This window comes from Ahaetulla prasina, chromosome 5 (genome assembly GCF_028640845.1).
Source record: "Ahaetulla prasina isolate Xishuangbanna chromosome 5, ASM2864084v1, whole genome shotgun sequence".
NCBI classification, from domain to species: domain Eukaryota; kingdom Metazoa; phylum Chordata; class Lepidosauria; order Squamata; family Colubridae; genus Ahaetulla; species Ahaetulla prasina.
Window position 1 is genome coordinate 89,307,199 of NC_080543.1, and position 21,540 is coordinate 89,328,738.

Genomic DNA, 21,540 nt, shown 5'->3' on the forward strand with positions numbered 1-21,540 from the left:
TTCCTTCACTGCTGATATACTGCCACCACAACTTCTCTTCTGCTTCTCTGAGGCTGCCTAATTGTGGCCAATGCATCGCCACCCAAATCTTTGTGGCCAATTCCTCCCACAGATGATTAAATGCACCTCTGGTGCTTCTAGATTCTGGCATACTTTTGGCACACACCCAATGGGAGAGGCACACCAGTGCTGGAAAGGAGCAGTAGTATAGGAGGGGCAGGGGGGCTGCAGTCTCATATTCACCAGCAACATTTGGATGGCAAAAGGAGGGGAGGACAGAGAGGCTTTGCCAGCAGCCTTTGGATAGTGTGTGTGGGGTGGTTCTAGAGAGGCTTTGCGAGTAGCATTTGGAAAGTGCATGATGGGACATGAAGAGAGTGATTGAAATGTACTATTCTTATTACCAGGATCTGTTACCTACTTTTCTAATGAGAGATACATAACAACATGCACACCACTTCTGTGGGTTTCAATTAAACATTAATGTTTAATCACATTTCATTCATTGGTTTGCAGAGATGACCTTTGCTGCTGGCTTAAATGATTCCCAACTTTCCTTTTTTCTTTTCTTTCTGGCTTCCTTTTCATCAAAGTTCAGCAGCTGTGACCACGTCAATCTATCAGATTCTGGTAGCCAAGCAACTGGGATGATCTCTCTATCTCTCTCTCTTTTCTCTCTCTCTTTTCTCTCTCTCCCTCTCTCCCTCTTCCTCCCTCCCTCCCTCCCTCCCTCCCTCCCTCCCTCTCTCTCTCTCTCTCTCACACACACACACACACCATTTTGGAGCTGTGGCTGCTTTCCTGCCAACCCCTCCACCAGTCTTTTAATTTCCTCTTGATTTAGCACAAGGGTGTTCCCCTTTTTTCTCCGGTACCCTGCCCACTTCTCAAAAGAATTTTCCCTTTTTGTTCGTCTTCCACCTGGGCAGTATCAGAAGATCATGGAAATGCTTGGCGCATCTACCAGAGTTCTGTGGATCTCTATTGTTCGGCGCCTTTGCTGTGTCTTTACATAATGATGTTTTTAGTTTTACATGTTTGGTTGTCTTGGGAAGTTTTGCTCGGTTGTGGGCAACCCTTCAGCTGGGGAGGAAAAAAAATTGCTGGGATGGTGATCCAACAACTTCACCTCCTCTTTTTAAGGGAAGCTGTCAAAATCCACACACACACACACACACACACACACACACACAGTGCAAAGAACTTCACAGTACAAGGAAAAACAAGAGATATTTGGGGTATGGAAAATAAAAGGAGCAGTTTCTGAATGAAGAGGTGTATTGGGTCGGGAGAAGAGGCATATGGCACAAGATAATCAAGCGTGGAAAACTAAACACATAATTATGTAAACACACAACAGTTTATTTTTATCTATTAACAAAATGGAAACAAAAATGTAAACAAAATGAACAAAAGAGAAATCCAAATCAAATCAATATTTGGTGAGACTACCCTTTGTCTTCAAAATAGCATCAATTCTTCTAGGTACACTTCCACAAAGTTTTTTAAAAAGTTTTTATTAATAATACAAATTTAAAAACATTGGACATGGCTTGACTTTTCCATTTATACATTTTCATCAGTTTCTACTGTGCAACAAATACAATTCCTTATCATTATACATATTTATATTATATATCACATTTCAAACACGTGGGTTCTTTCATCTGTGAATGTTACCTTAATACCCTATCTATCACAGATGACTAACATAAAAGTTTCTAAACATTCAATTCATCAACAATCCTTTATCCCAACAGTCTTCCTCCTCTCCATCCAATAATAAAATTTGTTCTAGATTTCATAATACTATGATTCACTCTTATCCTTGAGTTCCAGTGTCAACCTGTCCATTTCCACACTAGTTAAGATTTTAGCTAATACTTCTTCTATGGCCATTTCTTTAGTTTTCCATTTTTGTGCAAAGGCCAATCTTGCTGCCGTTTTAATATATGTAACACTAGATAAATTGTATCTTCACTGTATTTGTCCTTTATAATAACCAATAAAAAAAGTCCAGTTTTAATTCTATATTTTGCATTAATATCTCTTCCAACCATTGTTTTATCAGTTGCCAAAAAATTTTACCTTTTGGGCATTCCCACCACATATAATCAAAAGTCCCCTGTAATACCTCACACTTTCAACACATTGATGAATTTTTTGAAGGAACTTGGAAGATTCCTTCAAGGTTATTCCAAACATCTTTGAGAACTAACCATAGATCTTCTGTGGATATAGGCTGCCTCAAATCCTTCTGTCTCTTCATGTTATCCCAAACAAACTCAATGATATTGAGATCAGAACTCTGTGGAGAAGAAACCATCACTTCCAGGACTTCTTGTTCTTCTTAATGCTGAAGATAGCTCTTAATGACATTGGGTGCATCTTTGGGGCCATTGTCCTGCTGCAGAATAAATTTGGAGCTACCACACATCTCTCTGATGGTATGACATGATGGATAGGTATCTATCTATATGTCTCAGCATTGAGGACACCATTGATCCTGTTCAAAATGCCAACTCCATTTGCAGAAATGCAGCCACAAACATGCAAGGAATGTCCACCATGCTTCACTGTTGCTTGCAGACACTCACTACTGTACTGCTCCCCAGCCCTTTGGTGAACAAACTTGCTCCTGATGCAGACAAATATCTCAAACTTTGACTCATCTGTTCAGAGCATCTTCTGCCATTTTTTGCACCCCAGTTCCTATGTTTTCATGCATAGTTGAGTCACTTAGTCTTGTTTCCATGTCAGAGGTATAGCTTTTAGGTCACAAATCTTCCATGCAGACCACTTCTGGCCAGACTCCTCCAGACAACAGATGGGTGTACCCAGTGGTGGAATTCAGCCAGTTCGCACCACTTCGGGAAAACTGGTTGTTAACTTACTGAGCAGTTTGATAAACTGGTTGTTGGAAGAAATTATTAGGGCAGAGAACCGGTTGTTAAATTACTTGAGTCCCACCATGGGTGTACCTGGCTCCCACTGGTTTCTGCCAATTCTCTACTGATGGCAGTGCTGGGCATCTTACGATGTTAAAGAGAAGTAAGCATGATGTGTCTTTCATCTGCTGCATTAAATTTCCTTGGCCAACCACTGTGTTTATGTTCCTCAACATTATCCATTTCTTTGTGTGATCTCTGTCATAAGATGTGCTGTTCAAAAGAGCTTGAACAGCACATCTTGAAATCCCAGTCTGCTTTGAAATCTTTGCCTGAGAGAAAACTTTCTAATGCAGTATAGCCACCTTTTGTCTTTTCCTGTGCTCAGTTTTGCCATGGTGTATGACTTGTGACATGAAACTGTCTTCCATAACCTCACCTTAGTAGCAGAGTTTGGTTGTTCCACATCCAGTTTTAAGACTCCCACACAGTTGTTTCAGTTAATGACTGTGTTTAAACTACAAATGAAATTGATGTCCATTAGCACCTTCTTGGTATAATTGTTTTATCCTACACCTGACTCTAATCCTACAAAATCCCTGACTGTGTGCAAGTGTGCAAGTGTAAGAATTGATGCTGTTTTGAAGGCAAAGGGTAGTCACACCAAATACTGATTTGATTTAGATTACTCTTCTGTTCATTTACTTAATAAATTATTAACACTTCAATTTCTGAAAACATTCTTAATTTACAGCATTTTGCACAACTGCCTAACACTTTTGCACAGTATTGTTTGTATGTTACACACACACACACACAAACACACACACACACACAGAGGGAGAGTGGTACCTCAGTACTCAAGTGCTTCAAAACTCATCGAATTTGGTACTTGATGCATTTTGATGCAAAAATGTCCTGGAACTTGTCATTTCTTAACACATGCAATAGGAAGAGGGGGATTATTGCAATGCTCTCTACATGGGGCTGCCCTTGAGGTGCACCCGGAGGCTGCAGTTAGTCCAGAATGCAGCTGCGCGAGTAGTAACGGGAGCCGCTCGTGGCTCCCATGTGACATCGCTGCTCCGTAGCCTGCACTGGCTTCCTGTGGTCTTTCGGGTGCGCTTCAAGATTTTGGTTACCATCTTTAAAGCACTCCATGGCTTAGGACCCGGGTACTTACGAGACCGCCTGCTGTTACCTTTTGCCTCCCACCGACCCGTACGCTCTCACAGAGAGGGTCTCTTCAGGGTGCTGTCCGCCAAACAGTGTCGGCTGGCGGCCCCCAGGAGTAGGGCCTTCTCTGTGGGGGCAGTGATGCTCTGGAATGAACTTCCCCCTGGCCTGCATCAAGTGCCTGATCTTCGGACCTTCCGTCGTGAGCTCAAAACATATTTATTCATTAAAGCGGGACTGGCATAATTAGCGATTAATTTTAATTGGGTTTTCTTAATATTTAAAAATTTTAAATCTAAATTTTTAATTATCAGCCTTTATAATTTGCTTTTTTTAAATGTTGTTTTAACTGTATATATTTTGTTTTTATTTTGGCTATACACCGCCCTGGAGAAGGGCGGTATAAAAATTTAATAAATAATAATAATAATAATAATAATAATAATAATAATAATAATAATAATAATAATAATAATAATAATAACGACCACAGAGAATGGACCGGAAGTTAGCCAAGCCAGGAAGATCACTATAAAAAGAGGTGGGGAATGGCTGCAGAGGTTGGACAGGAATTTGGCCCTGTTGGGAAGATTGCTGCCATAGGAAAGGGACAGATAGGAAGTCCTTCCTGGCAAAAAAATAAAATAAAAATCACATGTTAAGTCACATGGTTTGTTTGATGCTCATCTTTTTAAATATTTGACATGTTTCCTAGAACCAATTAACGTTGAGTACCAAGACACCATTGTGAATACACACACACACACATTTATAATAACATAATCTTACTTACATTGGATTTCATGTACTTATTTCTATTAACTAAGAATAGGATTGCAAAATAATTATACTAATATTATATGGAATTTATCATGTATTCTGAAGAATAAGCAGTATAGAAATGTACACATTTCTTAAGCGTGTCTTTTTAAGATACAGAGGCATTGGAAAGGGGATGACAAAGACATGATAAATAATAGAGAAATCATATTGTATTTTCTTTCTGTAAAATGATATGGTTATGAGAATTTGAAAACAAATTAGAAATTTAATTAAATATGTGAACAGTGAGGTCTAACCAAACAATAACAATATAACCACAAAGAATAATTATTAGATCCACAAAAATAAAATGCAGATAAATTAACAGTAATGAGAAAATGATCTCATTGTCAAAGGTTACCTTGGGAATAAAAATGAAATGAGAGTAGTAGTAAAAATTAAAAATTCAATATTAGTTATACTGAATAATTGCACAATGCATGGATTCCTAACCAGTACAAATAAAAGACTATGCAATCTCTGATTCTTGAGCAATAAATAGTATATAACAAAAGATAAATAAGCATTACCAGGCTATTAAAACACAACTAAAAATGCTGTAATAGCATGTTCGGCACACATATTAATAGAAACTGCTTAAGAAGCCTATTATGGTTTGTTTATTTATTTGAGTATTATTGTATTTTCTACAGAAATTCACAGTATAATTTTATCAACAACAGGTCAATTTAAAATGTACTTCATTTTATAACAGATTTATATACACAGAAAGAAACAGACAGACCAACCAACAAAAAGACAAATCCTAATTTTTCATTTCCATAATAGAATTTCCACATGACTAAACAAAGAAAAGCAGCAAAGAAATGATAAATTAGTGTAAAAATTGTAAAAATAAATTGGTTGTGTAATGTTAAAGTGTTGGCTCCCAATGCAACAATGCGTATATACCACACAAAAACAGTAGCTACATCACACTAAAATGGTAGGTTAGAAAACATGACTTTAGTTGGGGGCGTACTAGTTTCCTGGACTAAGTTTTCTTGATATCGGATGCAATTACTTCTCAACTTTAGCTTTGATCCTGATATCCCATATCCTTCTATTTATAAAAAGCAACTGGGATCTTTAGAACAAAGGAGTCAGTTGACTTTTTCCCTGCAGTTTCTGGTATGTCTCTCCTGTCACTTTATAGGCTTTTTCAACCCCAGTTCTAAGCTGCTTATTTAGCTTTGTCAGATTCACTCTATGATAAAGGCATACACACAAAACAGTATTGAAACTGGAGTGCCTTATCTCACTCAATAAAAGAAGGATAATCCATCATAGACAATCTTCACTTAAGAAACAAGCACAATAGCTGTAGTCTTCTAGTAGTTCACAAATTTCCTGAAGGTCATTTTAATAGCTTGCTTGCTTATTGATTTATTTGTTTGACTAATATTAGCTGCCTGTCTTATGCACCATAACCATGGTGGCTTTCAAACAACAATTAAAACAAAACAAAAAGTAAAATCAGGAATATCCAATGACATGAATATTAAATAACACTGGTGTCTGTATATCCAGCCTATTCTAGCCACATTAATGGAGTGAAAGTTCTCTATAAGCAAGTATTTCTGACTGAGTGTATGTTTTCACAGCTGGGGAAATGTTTCTCAGTAATGCTACAGAAGATAATGAATATGTGCTGACATGTCACTATTCCCACTGCCAGCTTCCTCTGAGCAGATCTGAAGGCGCTCTGTCTGATTGCTAGTAATCAGGGCTGAACTGGATTGTACCTAAAAATCCTCAAACCAACGTTGCAATCCCCATGACTGTAAAAAATGCTTCATTCCTATATTGCATTATCCTGTTATTTGGACTTGTTTTAAAAGTGAATGTTTTTACTTTTGCTATGCACATATTTAATAGATATTTTTATAGTGATCCAAAGGCTTAAACATAAGACAAAAGCATTTATATTATAAAAAATAATAGCAATGGCACTTAGACTTATAGATCACCCCATAGTGCTTTACAGCACTCTCTGGATGGTCTATGAAGTCACCATATTGCCCCCAACAATCTGGGTCCTCATTTTATCAACTTCTGAAGGATAGAAGGCTGAGTCAACTTTGAACTCCATCAGGATTGAACTCCAGGATGTGGGCAGAGTTTGTCTGCAATTCTGCATTCTAAGCATTGCACCCCCAGTAAATCATATACCTGTTTATATATTCCACATTCATTTTCCTTTTCAGGTTTTTAATGTTAGCATTGTTGTATGTTGATGTGTGGCACTAAAGCAGTCCTTTCATGTAAACTGATAATATAGAAATGAAATTCCATTAAAAGGCTATGTGAGGCAGATAGATTTCAGGTTTTTTGCTCCATGAAAGTCTGTTTGGTTCAAGATTAAAGTTTAAAATGTACACATAGAGATAAATCCATCTAAAAGAAGAAAGAGTAAGGCTAGGTGTTTCTTACTGAAAGCTTTAACAAAGATATACAGCATTAGATTGGAAGAAATTGTCATAATTGTCTATCAAAGGCTATACTTTCTTTTTTAAATGTTTCAATGCAATAGAATTATACAAAATTTTCCACCTTATATAAGATGCTGTTTATAGGGGATTGGGTGCATGTGATTAATTGTGTTTTGGTTGTCATGGTTAATTCACATTTTTTCAAAACGCAGTTTTGTGAATCCTGTTCATTCGTATTCGGATGTGTTTCTGTCTGAAATCAGCTTTGTAAAATAGATTTTGACCTACAAGTTATCGATTGTATAAAGTGCTAATTGACTATATGTTCACATTGATCTATTAGCAATTATTACGATAACAAAAGCCAATTTGCTATAGCAGCATCAGGCTAGGACCTAAGAATCTGAATCGTAATCTCATGTTGGCCACAGAGCCAGTTGGGTGACCTTGGGCCGGTCACTTTATCTCAGTCCAATGGCAAGCCGCTTCTGAAAAAGTTTTGCCAAGAAAACTACAGGGATTTGTCCATGCAGTCTCTAAGAATCAGACATGACGGAACAGTACATCAACAAAAAATCAGTCTTAAGGATATTGTATGAATTTTGTTGGACAACATTATTCAATTCTAATTGTTGATTCACACAGTAGAATGTTCCCCTTTGAACAGCACACCCAAACAATAGCTAATAAACTTATTTTCAAACACTGTAGGTTTGCCATGAAATATTGATGGCAATTTCTTGTATTTTTTGGGATCCAGGTTCAGTGTGATTAGGGTTAAAACATATCTTGAATAACTTATATTGAATTTCATATGTGTTTTCATCATGTCTCCATTTCTTAAATAGCTTTCATAAAAGTCCATTTGATCTATCACGTACTGAAAATTGAACTCTCAATGTAAAAAAGAAATATATACATATCAATTTCATCTTTTACCAATCAAATTTAGTCAAACAAATACAAGATAACAGTTTTTTTCCACTAGCATTTTTAAAAAATTGTTGGAATATTTTTAGATTTATGTTTCTATAGAATTTGCAATCTTTATTTTTCCAGTACAAATGTTGACTTTTTTGTATGTATTACATTTTTTTCTTTTGCAATTTCCGGATCGTTTTCTTTAAATTTTGGGGAATTTGCCATTTTCAAATTATCTTTTTTCCCTTTATTCTCCTGCTCCCTCTGAACCTAGGAGCCAACACAAAGAAAAGCGCAGATGATATAACCAGTACTGATCGTGGGGAAGATGAAGGTATTTTTGTTGTTGTTTTTCCCCCCAAAAAAACCGCAGTCCTGATATGCATGAACATAAAATTTTCCCCTCCTTTATTTAATCACACACGTTTTGGTGTGGTGTTTTATTTTTGTCTTATCTAAAATCCACTTTCCTTTTTTTCTAAAACACAAATTAGCATTTAGATTACTGCAATTCCTATTTGAGATAAGAGTTCAAATTATCTATAATATCTGTGAAGTGAGTAACATAAATGTTATTTACAATCAAATGCTTATTCCAATTCCCAACTTTTAAGTGGGAAGAAAAGAAATGGAACCGAAACCTTGCATGTTCTGTATATTTTCTTTTTCTTTTCTCTTTTAGTAGTTTGTAAATTCACCTTCACATTATTTTTCTTCTCTTTCCCTTATACTGGATGCAATTTCACTTCCCCTGGGTTTCTTTTTTTCTTATCTTCAATATGTAACAAGTCAAGGAATTTCACCGATGCTTTCTAACTTGCTTTGTTTTATTTTTTGAAGCTTCCTTCTTTTGCATGTAATTGGGGCAAAATTGCCTCCACCATTTATTCCTGCATTTCTCTTGAAAAGCTATTTTGTGAGTTTATACAATAGTCAACAAATGATACCTGTCCTATTTGGAATTCTATCACTTGCATGTTATTGTAAAATTGCAAGGAAACCTATTTCTGTAAATATTTTAATAGAATCTGTGGGATGTTATGAGTACAGCTGCTCAGGCAGTATCAGCTATGACAAACTGGTAGGTATAAATTTTTTATTTTTAGGGATATTCTTTAAATTACTTGATAATTATCAAATGCAAAGGATTTGGAACTTTCTTATGGATTTAGTTAATTCTTGCAGACCACTAGATTGTACTATGCAAAATTTCTCTAAATAAAATAAGTCAGAAAGTTATATACATTATAGTAGGTTAGTCTTATTTTTTTACCTGCATACTTTTTCAAATTTCTGTGAAAAAAGTAATTCAGCCAGAACCTTTTTTAAATATATGTCTTTGACATATTGTGATGGTTTTACAGACTTAAAATAAACACAGCCAACATAACATTTCATGATAGAAGTTTGCACTTGGTGGCACTGTGAAAGTACCAGGTATTTTCTATCTACGGTTACCTTTCCATGTGGTGATATGTTGAGATATGAAGCCTGCAGAGGGTCCATGTAAAATTAGGATTGAAACTTGTGCCATAAATGTAAAATTAATTGAAATAGCCATTTGTTTTAGGAATGTGTACTTTTGACAGCTTCTCTTGGTATGGTCTTGTTTTAGGAATGATTTTTCCTCAATTTTCATATCTGATACATTCTACACCTATTTACCAATTTGTCTTTTATTCAATTCCATTCAGAAATGTGTATAGTATGGTGGGATCACCTTTTAATATCCTACTTCTCAAGATACAGAATGATTCCTATTTTTCAGAAATGTAGCTGCTAAATTATCTGCTTCTCGGGTAATGCAACAGTTATCTTATTTTTCCTTGCAGTCTTCAACTATTTTCAAATAATGAAACTAGGTGTTTATTCCATATTCAAATATAGGATTGTGGGATCCTAGAAACAACTTAATTCTAGGATCCCAACTTAATACTTCACCTCCCACTGAAAATTCTTACATGAATATAATAACAGTATATTACAATATGTGATATTTCTGAAAAAAACATTCTTTTTTTTCAATCTGTAGCTAAGTAAACATATCAGAACTGAACTACTATCTGGTAATATATTGTCCAGACAAATACATCTTTGTTTCTTTTGATTGTGATCTTTGTTTCTTTTGATTGTGATTAACTTATTAGTTAATAAGTTCATCAATTGCAAAAGCAAATAAATCTTTAAAGAAAGATGTTCATCAAACCAGCAAAGACAACTCTTTGCAATGCTTAGCAATCAGTTGTATGGCTATTTGGAATAGATTGTGAAATGTGTCTTCATCTTGATTTATTATGCTGCTCTATGTAGTATAATGTAGTCATTCAAACCAATGGCAGTACCCTTTGAATGATACCAGGGCTTGCTTGAACTAGCATGCGTGTGCCTGGTACATTGGGAGACATTAATGGTCAAGAATATGTAAGAGAATTTGTTCTGTAAAGGCAACTCGGGAAATAAGTGCTGTTTAAGTTGGTATTTGTTAATTTGCACAAATCATTTTGCTGACTATGTTAAACTATTCTTTATAATAATTGCCAATGGTAGTAGAGATAAAAAAGCTAAGCAGGGTTGGATATGGTTAGTTGCTGGATGGAGGACTACCAGTAGAGTTAGAAGTTGAAAAGAACATTGTAAAAGAAGGCAATGGCAAAACATATTTATTACACAATGTACTGTTGAACTCCTCGGTGTCTCTAAGTAGCTTATGTTACATGGACATATAATGTGCTTTGAAAGAAGAAATAATGTATCTGTCAAAAAAATTATATTTCACCTAGATTTTTTTGTACTTTGAATGTAGTTTATGGTGAGAGGGGTAGAAAGAATGTCAGTTTATTGTGTTCAAACTACATACATTCTTTATTTCATAAATTGTAAAAAAACATGTTTAATAAGCTAACTGAATATTGGAAATGAATATTGCACTGTGGATTTTCTAACAGCAAAATCTATTTGTAAATCTATTTTTATGTGGTTTGCATATTTGAGTATTGGGCGTATTCTGTTACCTTTTCAGTCCTACAATCATCTGTATTCTGTATAAATGATACTCTAGGTATTTTTTTCCAAAGTTCTTCCAGAAATCTTATTTGCTTTATGTTATTGATTATAACCGAAGAGAAATAGAGGTGATCATATAAGAAATACATTTGAAATGAAAAAATATGCAAAATAATTAATTAGCTCTTTGAAAGTAAAAAAAAAAGACTATGATTTTTTAATTTAATACTTGTATTACTTTCTTGTGTTTTCCTTACTTGTATTCTTTTCAGATATACATGATCAGAACAGCAAGAAACCAGTGATGGTCTATATTCATGGTGGATCATATATGGAAGGTACAGGGAATATAGTTGATGGCAGCATACTGGCAAGCTACGGAAATGTCATTGTTGTAACCATCAACTACAGGCTAGGGGTTCTAGGTAAGTGATTGTTTCCCCTCTTATTCCTCTTTCCCCAGCAACTTCTCTCCCTCCTTCTCTTTAAAAATCATTAGTTCCTGATTTCATTTATACTTAGCTGGGATTTTTTTCTGATACTAAAAAAAATATGTTTGGCTATTAATTCAGCAAATGAGCTTCACTCATTTTACAATCTTAAACCATTGAACCCATATGATGTATTTTAACTTTTATTTTTTTGCATTGATTTAAATATAAGGACCCTTTTTATGACAGTTAATGTGGTATGGTGAAGATAATGCTTTGTCATGTTGCAACGTTTTGGAGTCTAAGATTCAAAGTTATGACTACACCTTTTTATGACTGCACCACATTGTTACTCTTGTATTCTAAGGAATAAAGACTTGGTCCATGTTTTGTAAAGTCAATTAAATAATCTTGTTGTTGGAATCCAGTTTTGCTCAACTTCTTTCCCTGTAATTTTCCACTTTACTTCCATAATTCCAAGCTGCAATGGCTCAAGATGTTGACAGCAAAACATTTTAAGGAATTGTGGAAGGTTAATGTAGCTTCTTTGTGACTTTTTTGTTTTTCTAAAGTTCAGAAAATTGATTAATAAAACCAATTCATATTGTTGAGAATAGTGTCCTTTTGTGGCTGTTTTGGTGGAGAATTCACAGGCTATGTGGTGTAATAAAGGTTATCTTGACTTATGACCATTCATTTAGCAATCATTTGAAGATGCAATCGCACTAAAAAAGTAACTTACAACCAGTCCTCACATTTATGACAGTCAAAGTCTCCCTGCAGTAATGTGATTGCAATTCTGAGACTTGGCAATTAGCATGTATTTATGATGGTTGTCATGTCCCAGGATCAAATTATTGCTTTTTGAGACCTTCCCAGCCAACTTTTGACTATCAATATCTATAAAGAAACCAACCGGAAAGTTAAAAATGGCAATAGTGTAATGTCTCACTTAATGACCATGATTTACTTAACTACCACAACAGAAAAAGATATAAGATCAGGTAGTTTCACTTAATAATCCCACCACTTAACAATAGATGTTCTGTTTCCAATTGTGGTTGTAAGTAAAACACAATTTGTAATATCAATTCAAGATGGCTGCACTAAGTTTTATTGTAACTCAGTGACTTCTATATTTCATCCCAGTAGAAAGCTTCCTTATAATCACTCATTATAATTAATTCATCCCAATGACTTGCACTAAATAAAACTTTACTGGAATATTTCTTCTTATATTTGTAAATGTGTTATTTGAGTTGTATTTGAATTTTGAACAAAGGGAAGGAAGATAAAATATAAGATATACTACTACTTAGAAAAATGCACCTCTTGCTACAATTTAATTATATTTTTAGATTTTGAATGCTTTGAACAAATGTATTTGCTAATCTCTGAAGGTCAGCGTGATTTTCTCACTGGCATTTGTGTGAATTTATGTCTGCTTTTAAGCTTTTTCATGAGTGTTAAACAGCCCTGTTAAAACTTGCAAAACATTAGACACTAACTAGTTGCTTCTTGCTAATATACTGATCAATTTGTAAGATAAATATCTACATGCATAAATTCATACACACATATTTATTTTATTTTATTTATTATTTGTCAAACACAACAGTATACATGAAATAACCATACGAATTGGATACAATCAAAGGGAACAATAGGACAGGAATGGTAGGCACTCTTGTGCTCTTATGCACGCCCCTTACAGACCTCTTAGGAATGGGGTGAGGTCGATAGTAGATAGTCTTTGGTTAAAGCTTTGGGGATTTTGGGAAGAGACCACAGAGTCAGCTTGCGCATTCCAGGCATTAAATCCTCTGTTACTGAAGTCATATTTTCTACAATCAAGATTGGAGCGGTTCACATTAAGTTTAAATCTATTGTATGCTCGTGCATTGTTGTGATTGAAGCTGAAGTAGTCTTCGACAGGAAGGACATTGTAGCAGATGATTTAATGAGTTATACTCAGGTCATGCCGAAGGTGGCGGAGTTCTAAATTTTCTAAACCCAGGATTTCAAGTCTGGTGGCATAAGGTATTTTGTTGTGATCAGAGTGGAGAACTCTTCTTGTAAAATATTTCTGGACACGCTCAATTGTATTAATGTCCGAAATGAGGTGTGGGGTTTAGACAGGTGAGTTGTATTCAAGAATTGGTCTAGCAAATGTTTTGTATGCTCTGGTTAGTAGTGTAATCTTTCTGGAGAAGAAGCTACGCAAGATTAAGTTTACAACTCTTAAAGCCTTTTTGGCGATGTAGTTGCAGTGGGCTTTGTCACTTAGATCATTTGATATGAAAGCTCCAAGGTCTTTGACGAGGTCAGGGTCATCTACAAGGTAATGTCCATCAAGCTTGTATTTAGTGTTCCGATTCTTTTTTCCAATGTGTAAGACAGAGCATTTGCTGGTTGAGATTTGGAGTTGCCAAATTTTTGACCATTCCAACACAAAGTCAAGGTCTTTTTGAAGGGTAGCCACATTGTTGGCAGTGTTAAATAGTTTAACATCATCAGCGAAGAGAACACAATTACTTATAATATGGTCACAAAGGTCGTTAATGTATAATATGAAGAGTGTTGGTCCTAGAACACTGCCTTGAGGGACTTCTATTGACAGGAGCGGGAATTTGATAGGGCACTGCCTATTTTGACCACTTGTTGTCTATTTGACAGGAATGCTGTTATCCAATTAAAGAGGGGTCCGGAGATGCCGTAGGATTTTAGTTTTAGAAGAAATTTGTCATGTACCACTGAGTCAAAAGCTTTACAGAAGTCTATGTAAATTGCATCTATTGCTTTTCCCTGATCAAGATTTGTAGTCCATATGTTTTTGCAGTGAAGAAGTTGTAAATTACAGGATAATTTTTTTCTGAAACCAAATTGTTTATTAGAGAGTAGGTTGTTTGTTTCAAGGTGGAGGGTGATGGATTGGTTGATGATTGATTCCATTACTTCGCAGGTGGACGCAGCATAAAGAAATTGGTCTGTAATTTTCAACTAGGCTGGGGTCTCTCTTTTTGAAGACAGGGATGACCGTGGCTAGTGACCAAAGTTTCGGAAGGGAGCTGGTCGTAAAAGCTTTTTCAAAGATTATGCTTAGGGGTTCTGCTAAGTTAGTGGAAAGCTTTTTTAAAAAGTATGCACATAGACCATCAGGTCCAATATATAGAGATGGTTTCAGTCTGCGAAGGGCCTTTTCAACATTATCTTCTGTGAAATCTATTTGAGTTAGATCGTTGTAATCATTGTTGGTACGACTAGGGAATTTTGGGTATGAGCCATTACTGTTAACAAAGACTGAGCCGAAGAATGTGTTAAAGAGGTTTGCTTTAACTATTTCATCATTACATTCCTTACATATGTTGTATCCAGGGGTGGGTTCCACTTACTTTTGCTACTGGTTCACAACAGAAGCACATGTGGTGGTTCTTTGGATGTCCAGAAGCTTCTGCGCATGTGCAGAGCATCCGTGATCACATCTGGGTGGGTGGGCAAAGCCTCCTGCCGCTGTTACTACCAGTTGCAAGATCCGGACTGAACCGGTAGCAACCCACCACTGGTTGTGTCTATGTCTCTTTATTTCTTTTCCTGATTAAAAAAAATCACAGTGATCTGTTTCTTTCAATTAGTTCAACTTGAATTAGTTGAAATTAGTCATATTTCCCTTAGCATATGACTAAGATCATATATACATATATAAATATATACTAGCTTCTGTTAAGAGTTTTTTGTGTGTATAAGATACCATTATGATTTTATTTTTAATGAAATTCCACCTAAAATAAATATTCAGTATATTGCAAATGTACTTGTTTTCAAGATTTTACTTAGAGCAGATAGTTGGCCTGTTGTAATTTTTCATATTTTCTGTATGTGCATCAGTGTGAAATATTTTCCCAAATTTTATATACATAACAATGCACATAATGTCACATATTATTTGATGGATATGATAAAATTTAGATTTAATTCATGTTTACTACAACTATAATTTTCTGATATGACAAAATAATATCACAGCTTTATCTTTACTGTAATATCACGGCTTTATCTTTACTGTTAAGAATCTTGAACTATTCTAATGCAAGGAAAACCTATACACAAAACAACTAATATTTTGGTTTCATTGTCTGAATTTTAATGCTAACAACTGAAGCAATTCTCAGAATTGGAATGCTAGGAAAATATTTGCTAATAAATACAACCTGATACTGAATTTTAGAGATTCAACATTACAGTAATGTTCATATTTTGTTACTAAAGTGGGCAGTGTTGTTGTGTTAATAAAGGCCCTCATTTTCAACCCATCCTATTCTATCCAGGTTATTCTTAATCGGAAGACAAATTCCAGGAAAGCAATGGGGAACAGTGAATTCTGTGAACAAATTATGTAGTCATTAAGTATCGTATCTGGACTTGGAATATCTAGATCTAAATCCCCACTTCATCATAAAACTCATTATGTTATTTTTTTCATCTCTGTTACATCTAAAATTCTGTTTCAAAGCTCAAGTTATGCAAGAATTTCATATCTTACCTTCACCTCCTAAAGAAAAACTGTGATGTAAATGCTATAAATATATGGATTTGTCAATATAGTAATTATGGCTAAGAGCCTAGAACATAATTTGTATCCCAAATGTATCATTCAATTGTGTCTTATTAAAAAAAACCCTGTGCCATCAGATATTTATAAAACTCACATATAAATTCTTAAATGCAAAGCTACATTGACATATGTTTCCAAGTTTTATCTATAACATGCATCAGAAAAGTAAAAATGTCACAGAAATGGAAGAAAGGCAGATCTGAATTCAGTAGTCAGTATCTATGGCTTCAAAAACTGAATGATCTATGAAAACATTATGACTGTCTTTTAAGTACAAAAAACTGTTGTATATGGAAGACAACACATTCAAGAAAGGCCCAATGGCTGCAGAAGAGGGAGTGGTTAGAGTAAGTAAATCTCAAATCTCCCAACACTATGATTTAGTTCAACTCCTCAGCTTAATTCAGCAGAAGATTCACAGACATAGATAGGTTAAATTCAAATCTTCATCATATATGACAAAGAAGCAGTACCCATCAATTGATTTCCCTCTGCTAGTGCAAAAACGTAAAAAAATAATAATTATCCCATTCTTCTAAGTTAATGCTTGGTATGGAGTTTAGTGTTTTGAAGCTGAGCACCTGTATGTTTACTCTAGCTAGGTCCTCCCTTACTGTTGTATATTAAGCTAAATTTTGTTTTTTGTTGTTGTGGATTATTAAGTAAAAAATGAGAATACAGAGATGAGGGTTGCTTTTTCCCCACTACTTTGGCAATAATTATAACATTTTGTGCGCTTTTTTTTCTTTCACACAATTTTATGTTAAACAGAGAGTAGGACTGTCTTTAAGCTAAAACATAAATGTTTTATTAATTTGACCTAATGTAAACCTAGTTGCTTCCATTCCTGATATTATGAAAGTATTAAACATTGATAAATGCTTTCCATTGCTTCTATATTTTGTTGTGTCAAAACATACACGGAATATATTAAATTGTTATCACTTACTTGATATTAAATGTATGCTTAGGTAGTGTAAGGCTTGATTAAACCCACATGTAAATTCTGGACAGAATGCCCTTTATTCCATACATTTATAAAACATTATCTATAGTCATTCATCCAATATAATATGATTTATCTCTAGTAAAAGTTGCAGTTCATTAAAGTGGCCAACATATGATGTTCTTTGACAAATGAAGTTTCTCATATATTCTTTAAATATAAGAATTTATATTCAAGATAATTTGGATTTACCTATAGAAATCAATGTATCCATTAACAAATTAAATTCATCCACCAAAGACAACAGTTAAAATCATCATAGTAAAAATTTCATTGATGAGTCCTTTTAATCCATTTTGATTTCAACTCATAATCTCCCCTATCTACTTACTGAGTGGAAGTTGATTTTTTTGAATCAAATTATTAGGATTACATTGTAATTGTAAAATTTAACCATATAACCATGGCCTCTGGTGGCGCAACAGGCTAATGCAGCCTATTATTAACAGCAACTGCTTGCAATATTGCAGGTTCAAGTCCCACCAGGCCCAAGGTTGACTCAGCCTTCCATCCTTTATAAGGTAGGTAAAATGAGGACCCAGATTGTTGGGGGCAATAAGTTGACTTTGTATATAAATATACAAATGGATGAAGACTATTGCTTGACACAATGTAAGCCGCCCTGAGTCTTCGGAGAAGGGCGGGATATAAATGCAAAAAAAATAAAATAAATAAATAAATAAATATTTTATCATTTCCATAAAATTGTCCATTAAACCTGTATTTAAGCATTGAATATTATTTAAAAAATTGCAAATGTTTAAGCTGCTCAGTGCTAGTAATAAAAGATATACAGCACATTCAGAAAGTATTCAACCTCCTTCATTTTTGTCAGTTTTGTTATGCTGCAGCCTGATTCTACAGTTGTTGAAATTTATTTTTTTCCTCACTAATCTATACCCATTACCCCATAATGACAAAGTGAAAAGAGAATTTTAGAAATGTCTGCAAATTTATTAAAAAGAAAAAACTGAAATATCACATTGGCATTTAGTATTCAGACCTTTCACTCAGTACTTTGATGAAGCACCTTTGCCAGCAATTACAGCCTCAAGTCCTTTTGGGTATGATGCAACAAACTTTGCACACCTTAATTGGGGAATTTTCTGCCATTCTTCCTTGCAAATCCTCTTAAGCTCAGTCAGATTGGATGGCGACCATTGGTGGACAGCCATTTTCAAGTTCCTCCAGAGATGTTCAATAGGGTTCAAATCAGGGCTCTGGCTGGGCCAACCTAGCACATTTCACAGAGTTGTCCCTAAGCCACTCCTATATTCTCTTGACTTGTGCTTAGGATCGTTGTCATGTTGGAAAGTGAACCTTCGGCCCAGTCTGAAGCCCTGAGCACTGTGGAACTGGTTTCCATTGAGGATATCCCTGTACTTTGCTCCATTCAGCTTTCATTCAACCCTGACCAGTCTCCCAGTCCCTGCTACTGAAAAACACTCCCACAACATGGTGCTGCCACCACCATGCTTCACTTTTGGGTTGATATTGGGCAGGTGATAAGCAGTGCCAGGTTTCCTCCAGATATAATATTTAGAATTGAGGCCAGTTGGTTTCATCAGACCAAAGAATCTTGTTTCTCATAGTCTGAGAGTCCTTCAGGTGCTTCTTTTGTAAACTCCAAGCAGGCTTTCATATGTTTTGCACTGAGGAGAGGTTTTTGTCTAGCCACACTGCCATAAAGCAGTGGTGGAGGATTACAGCGATGGTTGTCCTTCTGGAATTCTGTTCCATCTCCAGACAGGATCTCTGGAGCTCAGTCAGAGAGACAAAAGTAAAGTGGGTCTGAATACTTCCTGAATGCACTGTTTATTATACACTGAATATATTATTCCTGCAAATCCAGTCATAACATCTAAGCTGTCTTTAATGTGTGCATCCATGTATTTTACAAAAATGCATCCATGTTCACTAGATGTTGAAAACTCTAAAAAATTCTAAAAAAACAGCTGCTGGGAAAAAAAATACATTTGAAAACACATTAGCCTGTAATCTTCATTTCCTCAGCCTTTCCACTTGTAATGCTTTTAAAGCTTCACATCCATCTTCATTCTCTTTGTCTAGACATTCTTTAATTGTGTTTTCAAAATGTCTAAGAAACTGTGCTGCATGGAAAAAAATATCTTTATCTTCTCTACATTTTGCAGTACTATTTTCACAGGCCAGGCTTTTGAGGGATCATAAATACTAAATGCTTTAAACCATAACTGTATTATGAGACTTGTAGAGGGAGCTGCTTAGCCGTATAGCTCAGTCATATACTGAACTATTGCACTGAGATGACTTACATTGTACAACCAATCCCCAGACTGTTTGAGAAGCTTAGATAGCTGAGCTACTGAAGAAGATAAAGGGAATTAAGAGGTCTTTTATTTCCATGTTATTCCAGAAAGAAAAGACCATATTAAAAACATCAATGCAGGTGGTGCACATTAAAAATAACAATAAAGCAGTAAGTTGAAATTCAATGCAGATTTGCACTACAATATAAATCCTTATCAGAGTGAATGTCAAGGCTTACTCAAATAAGTTTATGTGGAGTGCAAATTTCAAACTAATTCATATTAATGATTATAAAATGTTGGAAAATAGTTTCCAGGATTAATTATTATTTAAGATTTTTATAGATTTAGGCAAATCCATGCTGTCATTTTATCCCAGTGCAAAGATATTCCACTAAATGTTTCATAAAAATGTTTGAATGCCTTTGCTGTATCTCAGTATTGTACAGCTTAGACAGGCTCAAAATGTTTTAAGTTGACATAATGTGAATAGATGTTTTCCTTAATATCCCAAATCAAGATACTGTGTGCAGAAATTGTACTCATAGTAATATGCATCAAGGAAGTGCTGTAAAATAATGAGTTTTGTACTGGCAGTCTTAGGAATTCAATTTGTTCTGCCAGATTCCTTTAGAACCATCTCCTTTAGTCTTGCCCTGATCTATTTGCCTAACTTGAGCTTCTTTTGGGTGAAATGAAGCCAAGAACTTTAATTCCTGCGACCATTTTTAGTAGGTTGGTCAACTGGTTGACCTAGGAAGTCAAGACCTAGGCCTTGAAACTGATTCAAGCATCCTAATTTAACACATTAGTTAAAAAATACAACTTGAAAAAACTCAGCTTTTAAATTTATGAAGTCTATTACTCCCACAGATGCCCTGGTTTCTTGTTTCCTCTTCTCATTTTTAGTATGTTATTAGGTAGCTTATAGCTCCCACCGTTCATTACAGCTATATTCTTTTCTCAATTTCCAGCTCTTCAGCAGCACTTCCCATCACTTGCATCACTTGCATTTTATAGACACAAATTATGAATAACCATAAGTAAATAGCTACTGAGAGATACAACCTTCTCCTCCAACTATTTGATGCCAGCCAGGGTTGCTATATTGAACTGTAAATTGGTTGATCTATCATTTGAAGATGATGATGATCAGCATGAGCATGAGCATGATATTAAATTAAATTGCTCAATTATGAAATGGGAAAGAAAAAAATAAAGAGCATAACTAAAGTGCATATATCAACTGGAAGTACTTGGTTAAACTCATATATCTGTTAAAGCTGAATGTATGTAATGCACATTATTTTAGTTCTTTATTTAATAATAAAATTGCATTGATTTATGTAAGTCAAATGCCATGAATTGACACAAATGATAAAAAAAAGAGCATTGCTGAGCAGGGCCTACTTTTAACCTTTACATCAGGAATATTGATCTCCAATAATTTTATACATCAACTTGTATGGATTGTTTTCCATTAGGACCTTTAATAATGTGAAGGATATGGTGGGTTTCTGAACAATTTAATTAAAAGCCAAGTCATGCTGTGTTTTTTCAGATCTATCTTTTCTGCTTTGGACATTTACAGAGTATGCCATACACACCCAATAATCAACTCTACTCCTGCAGGGCTAAACTGTTATATCACTAAATCATGTAAAATTATTCTGCAATGTCTCTCATATGGAACACCTAAGATGTATTACTCCTATTCTTAATCACTTCTTTGAGTGGCATCTAATTTTCCTGATGTTAATGGAAACATAGTTTTTATTGAAGCCAAATTCTTCTGTTCAGTAACAAAGGTTCGTAAAAGCATGTTGCATCATTAATTTGTTGTCCCCCCACACTCTATTTTCACTTCGTTTTATCTTTAATTAAAATTATGTACTACAAGTATGTACTTTGGTAATTTTATTGATTGAGGAAGAGCATACACCCTATTTAACAAATAGATT

The 21,540-nt window shown here is 34.9% G+C and overlaps 1 protein-coding gene across 4 annotated transcripts in view; it reads left to right on the forward strand.

The window, feature by feature from the left end:
• Positions 1-21,540, forward strand: part of NLGN4X (neuroligin 4 X-linked) — a 197,866-nt gene that overhangs the window by 97,834 nt on the left and 78,492 nt on the right. For 2 of the 4 annotated variants that reach the window (XM_058186143.1, XM_058186144.1), the window contains exons 3-4: positions 8,514-8,573; positions 11,515-11,667. The exons of 1 other annotated variant lie outside the window; for it this stretch is intronic. In XM_058186143.1, the coding sequence (XP_058042126.1) occupies positions 8,514-8,573; positions 11,515-11,667 (213 nt within the window). The remainder of the gene's footprint in view (positions 1-8,513; positions 8,574-11,514; positions 11,668-21,540) is intronic. One more of the 4 variants, XM_058186145.1, reaches the window with a different exon arrangement.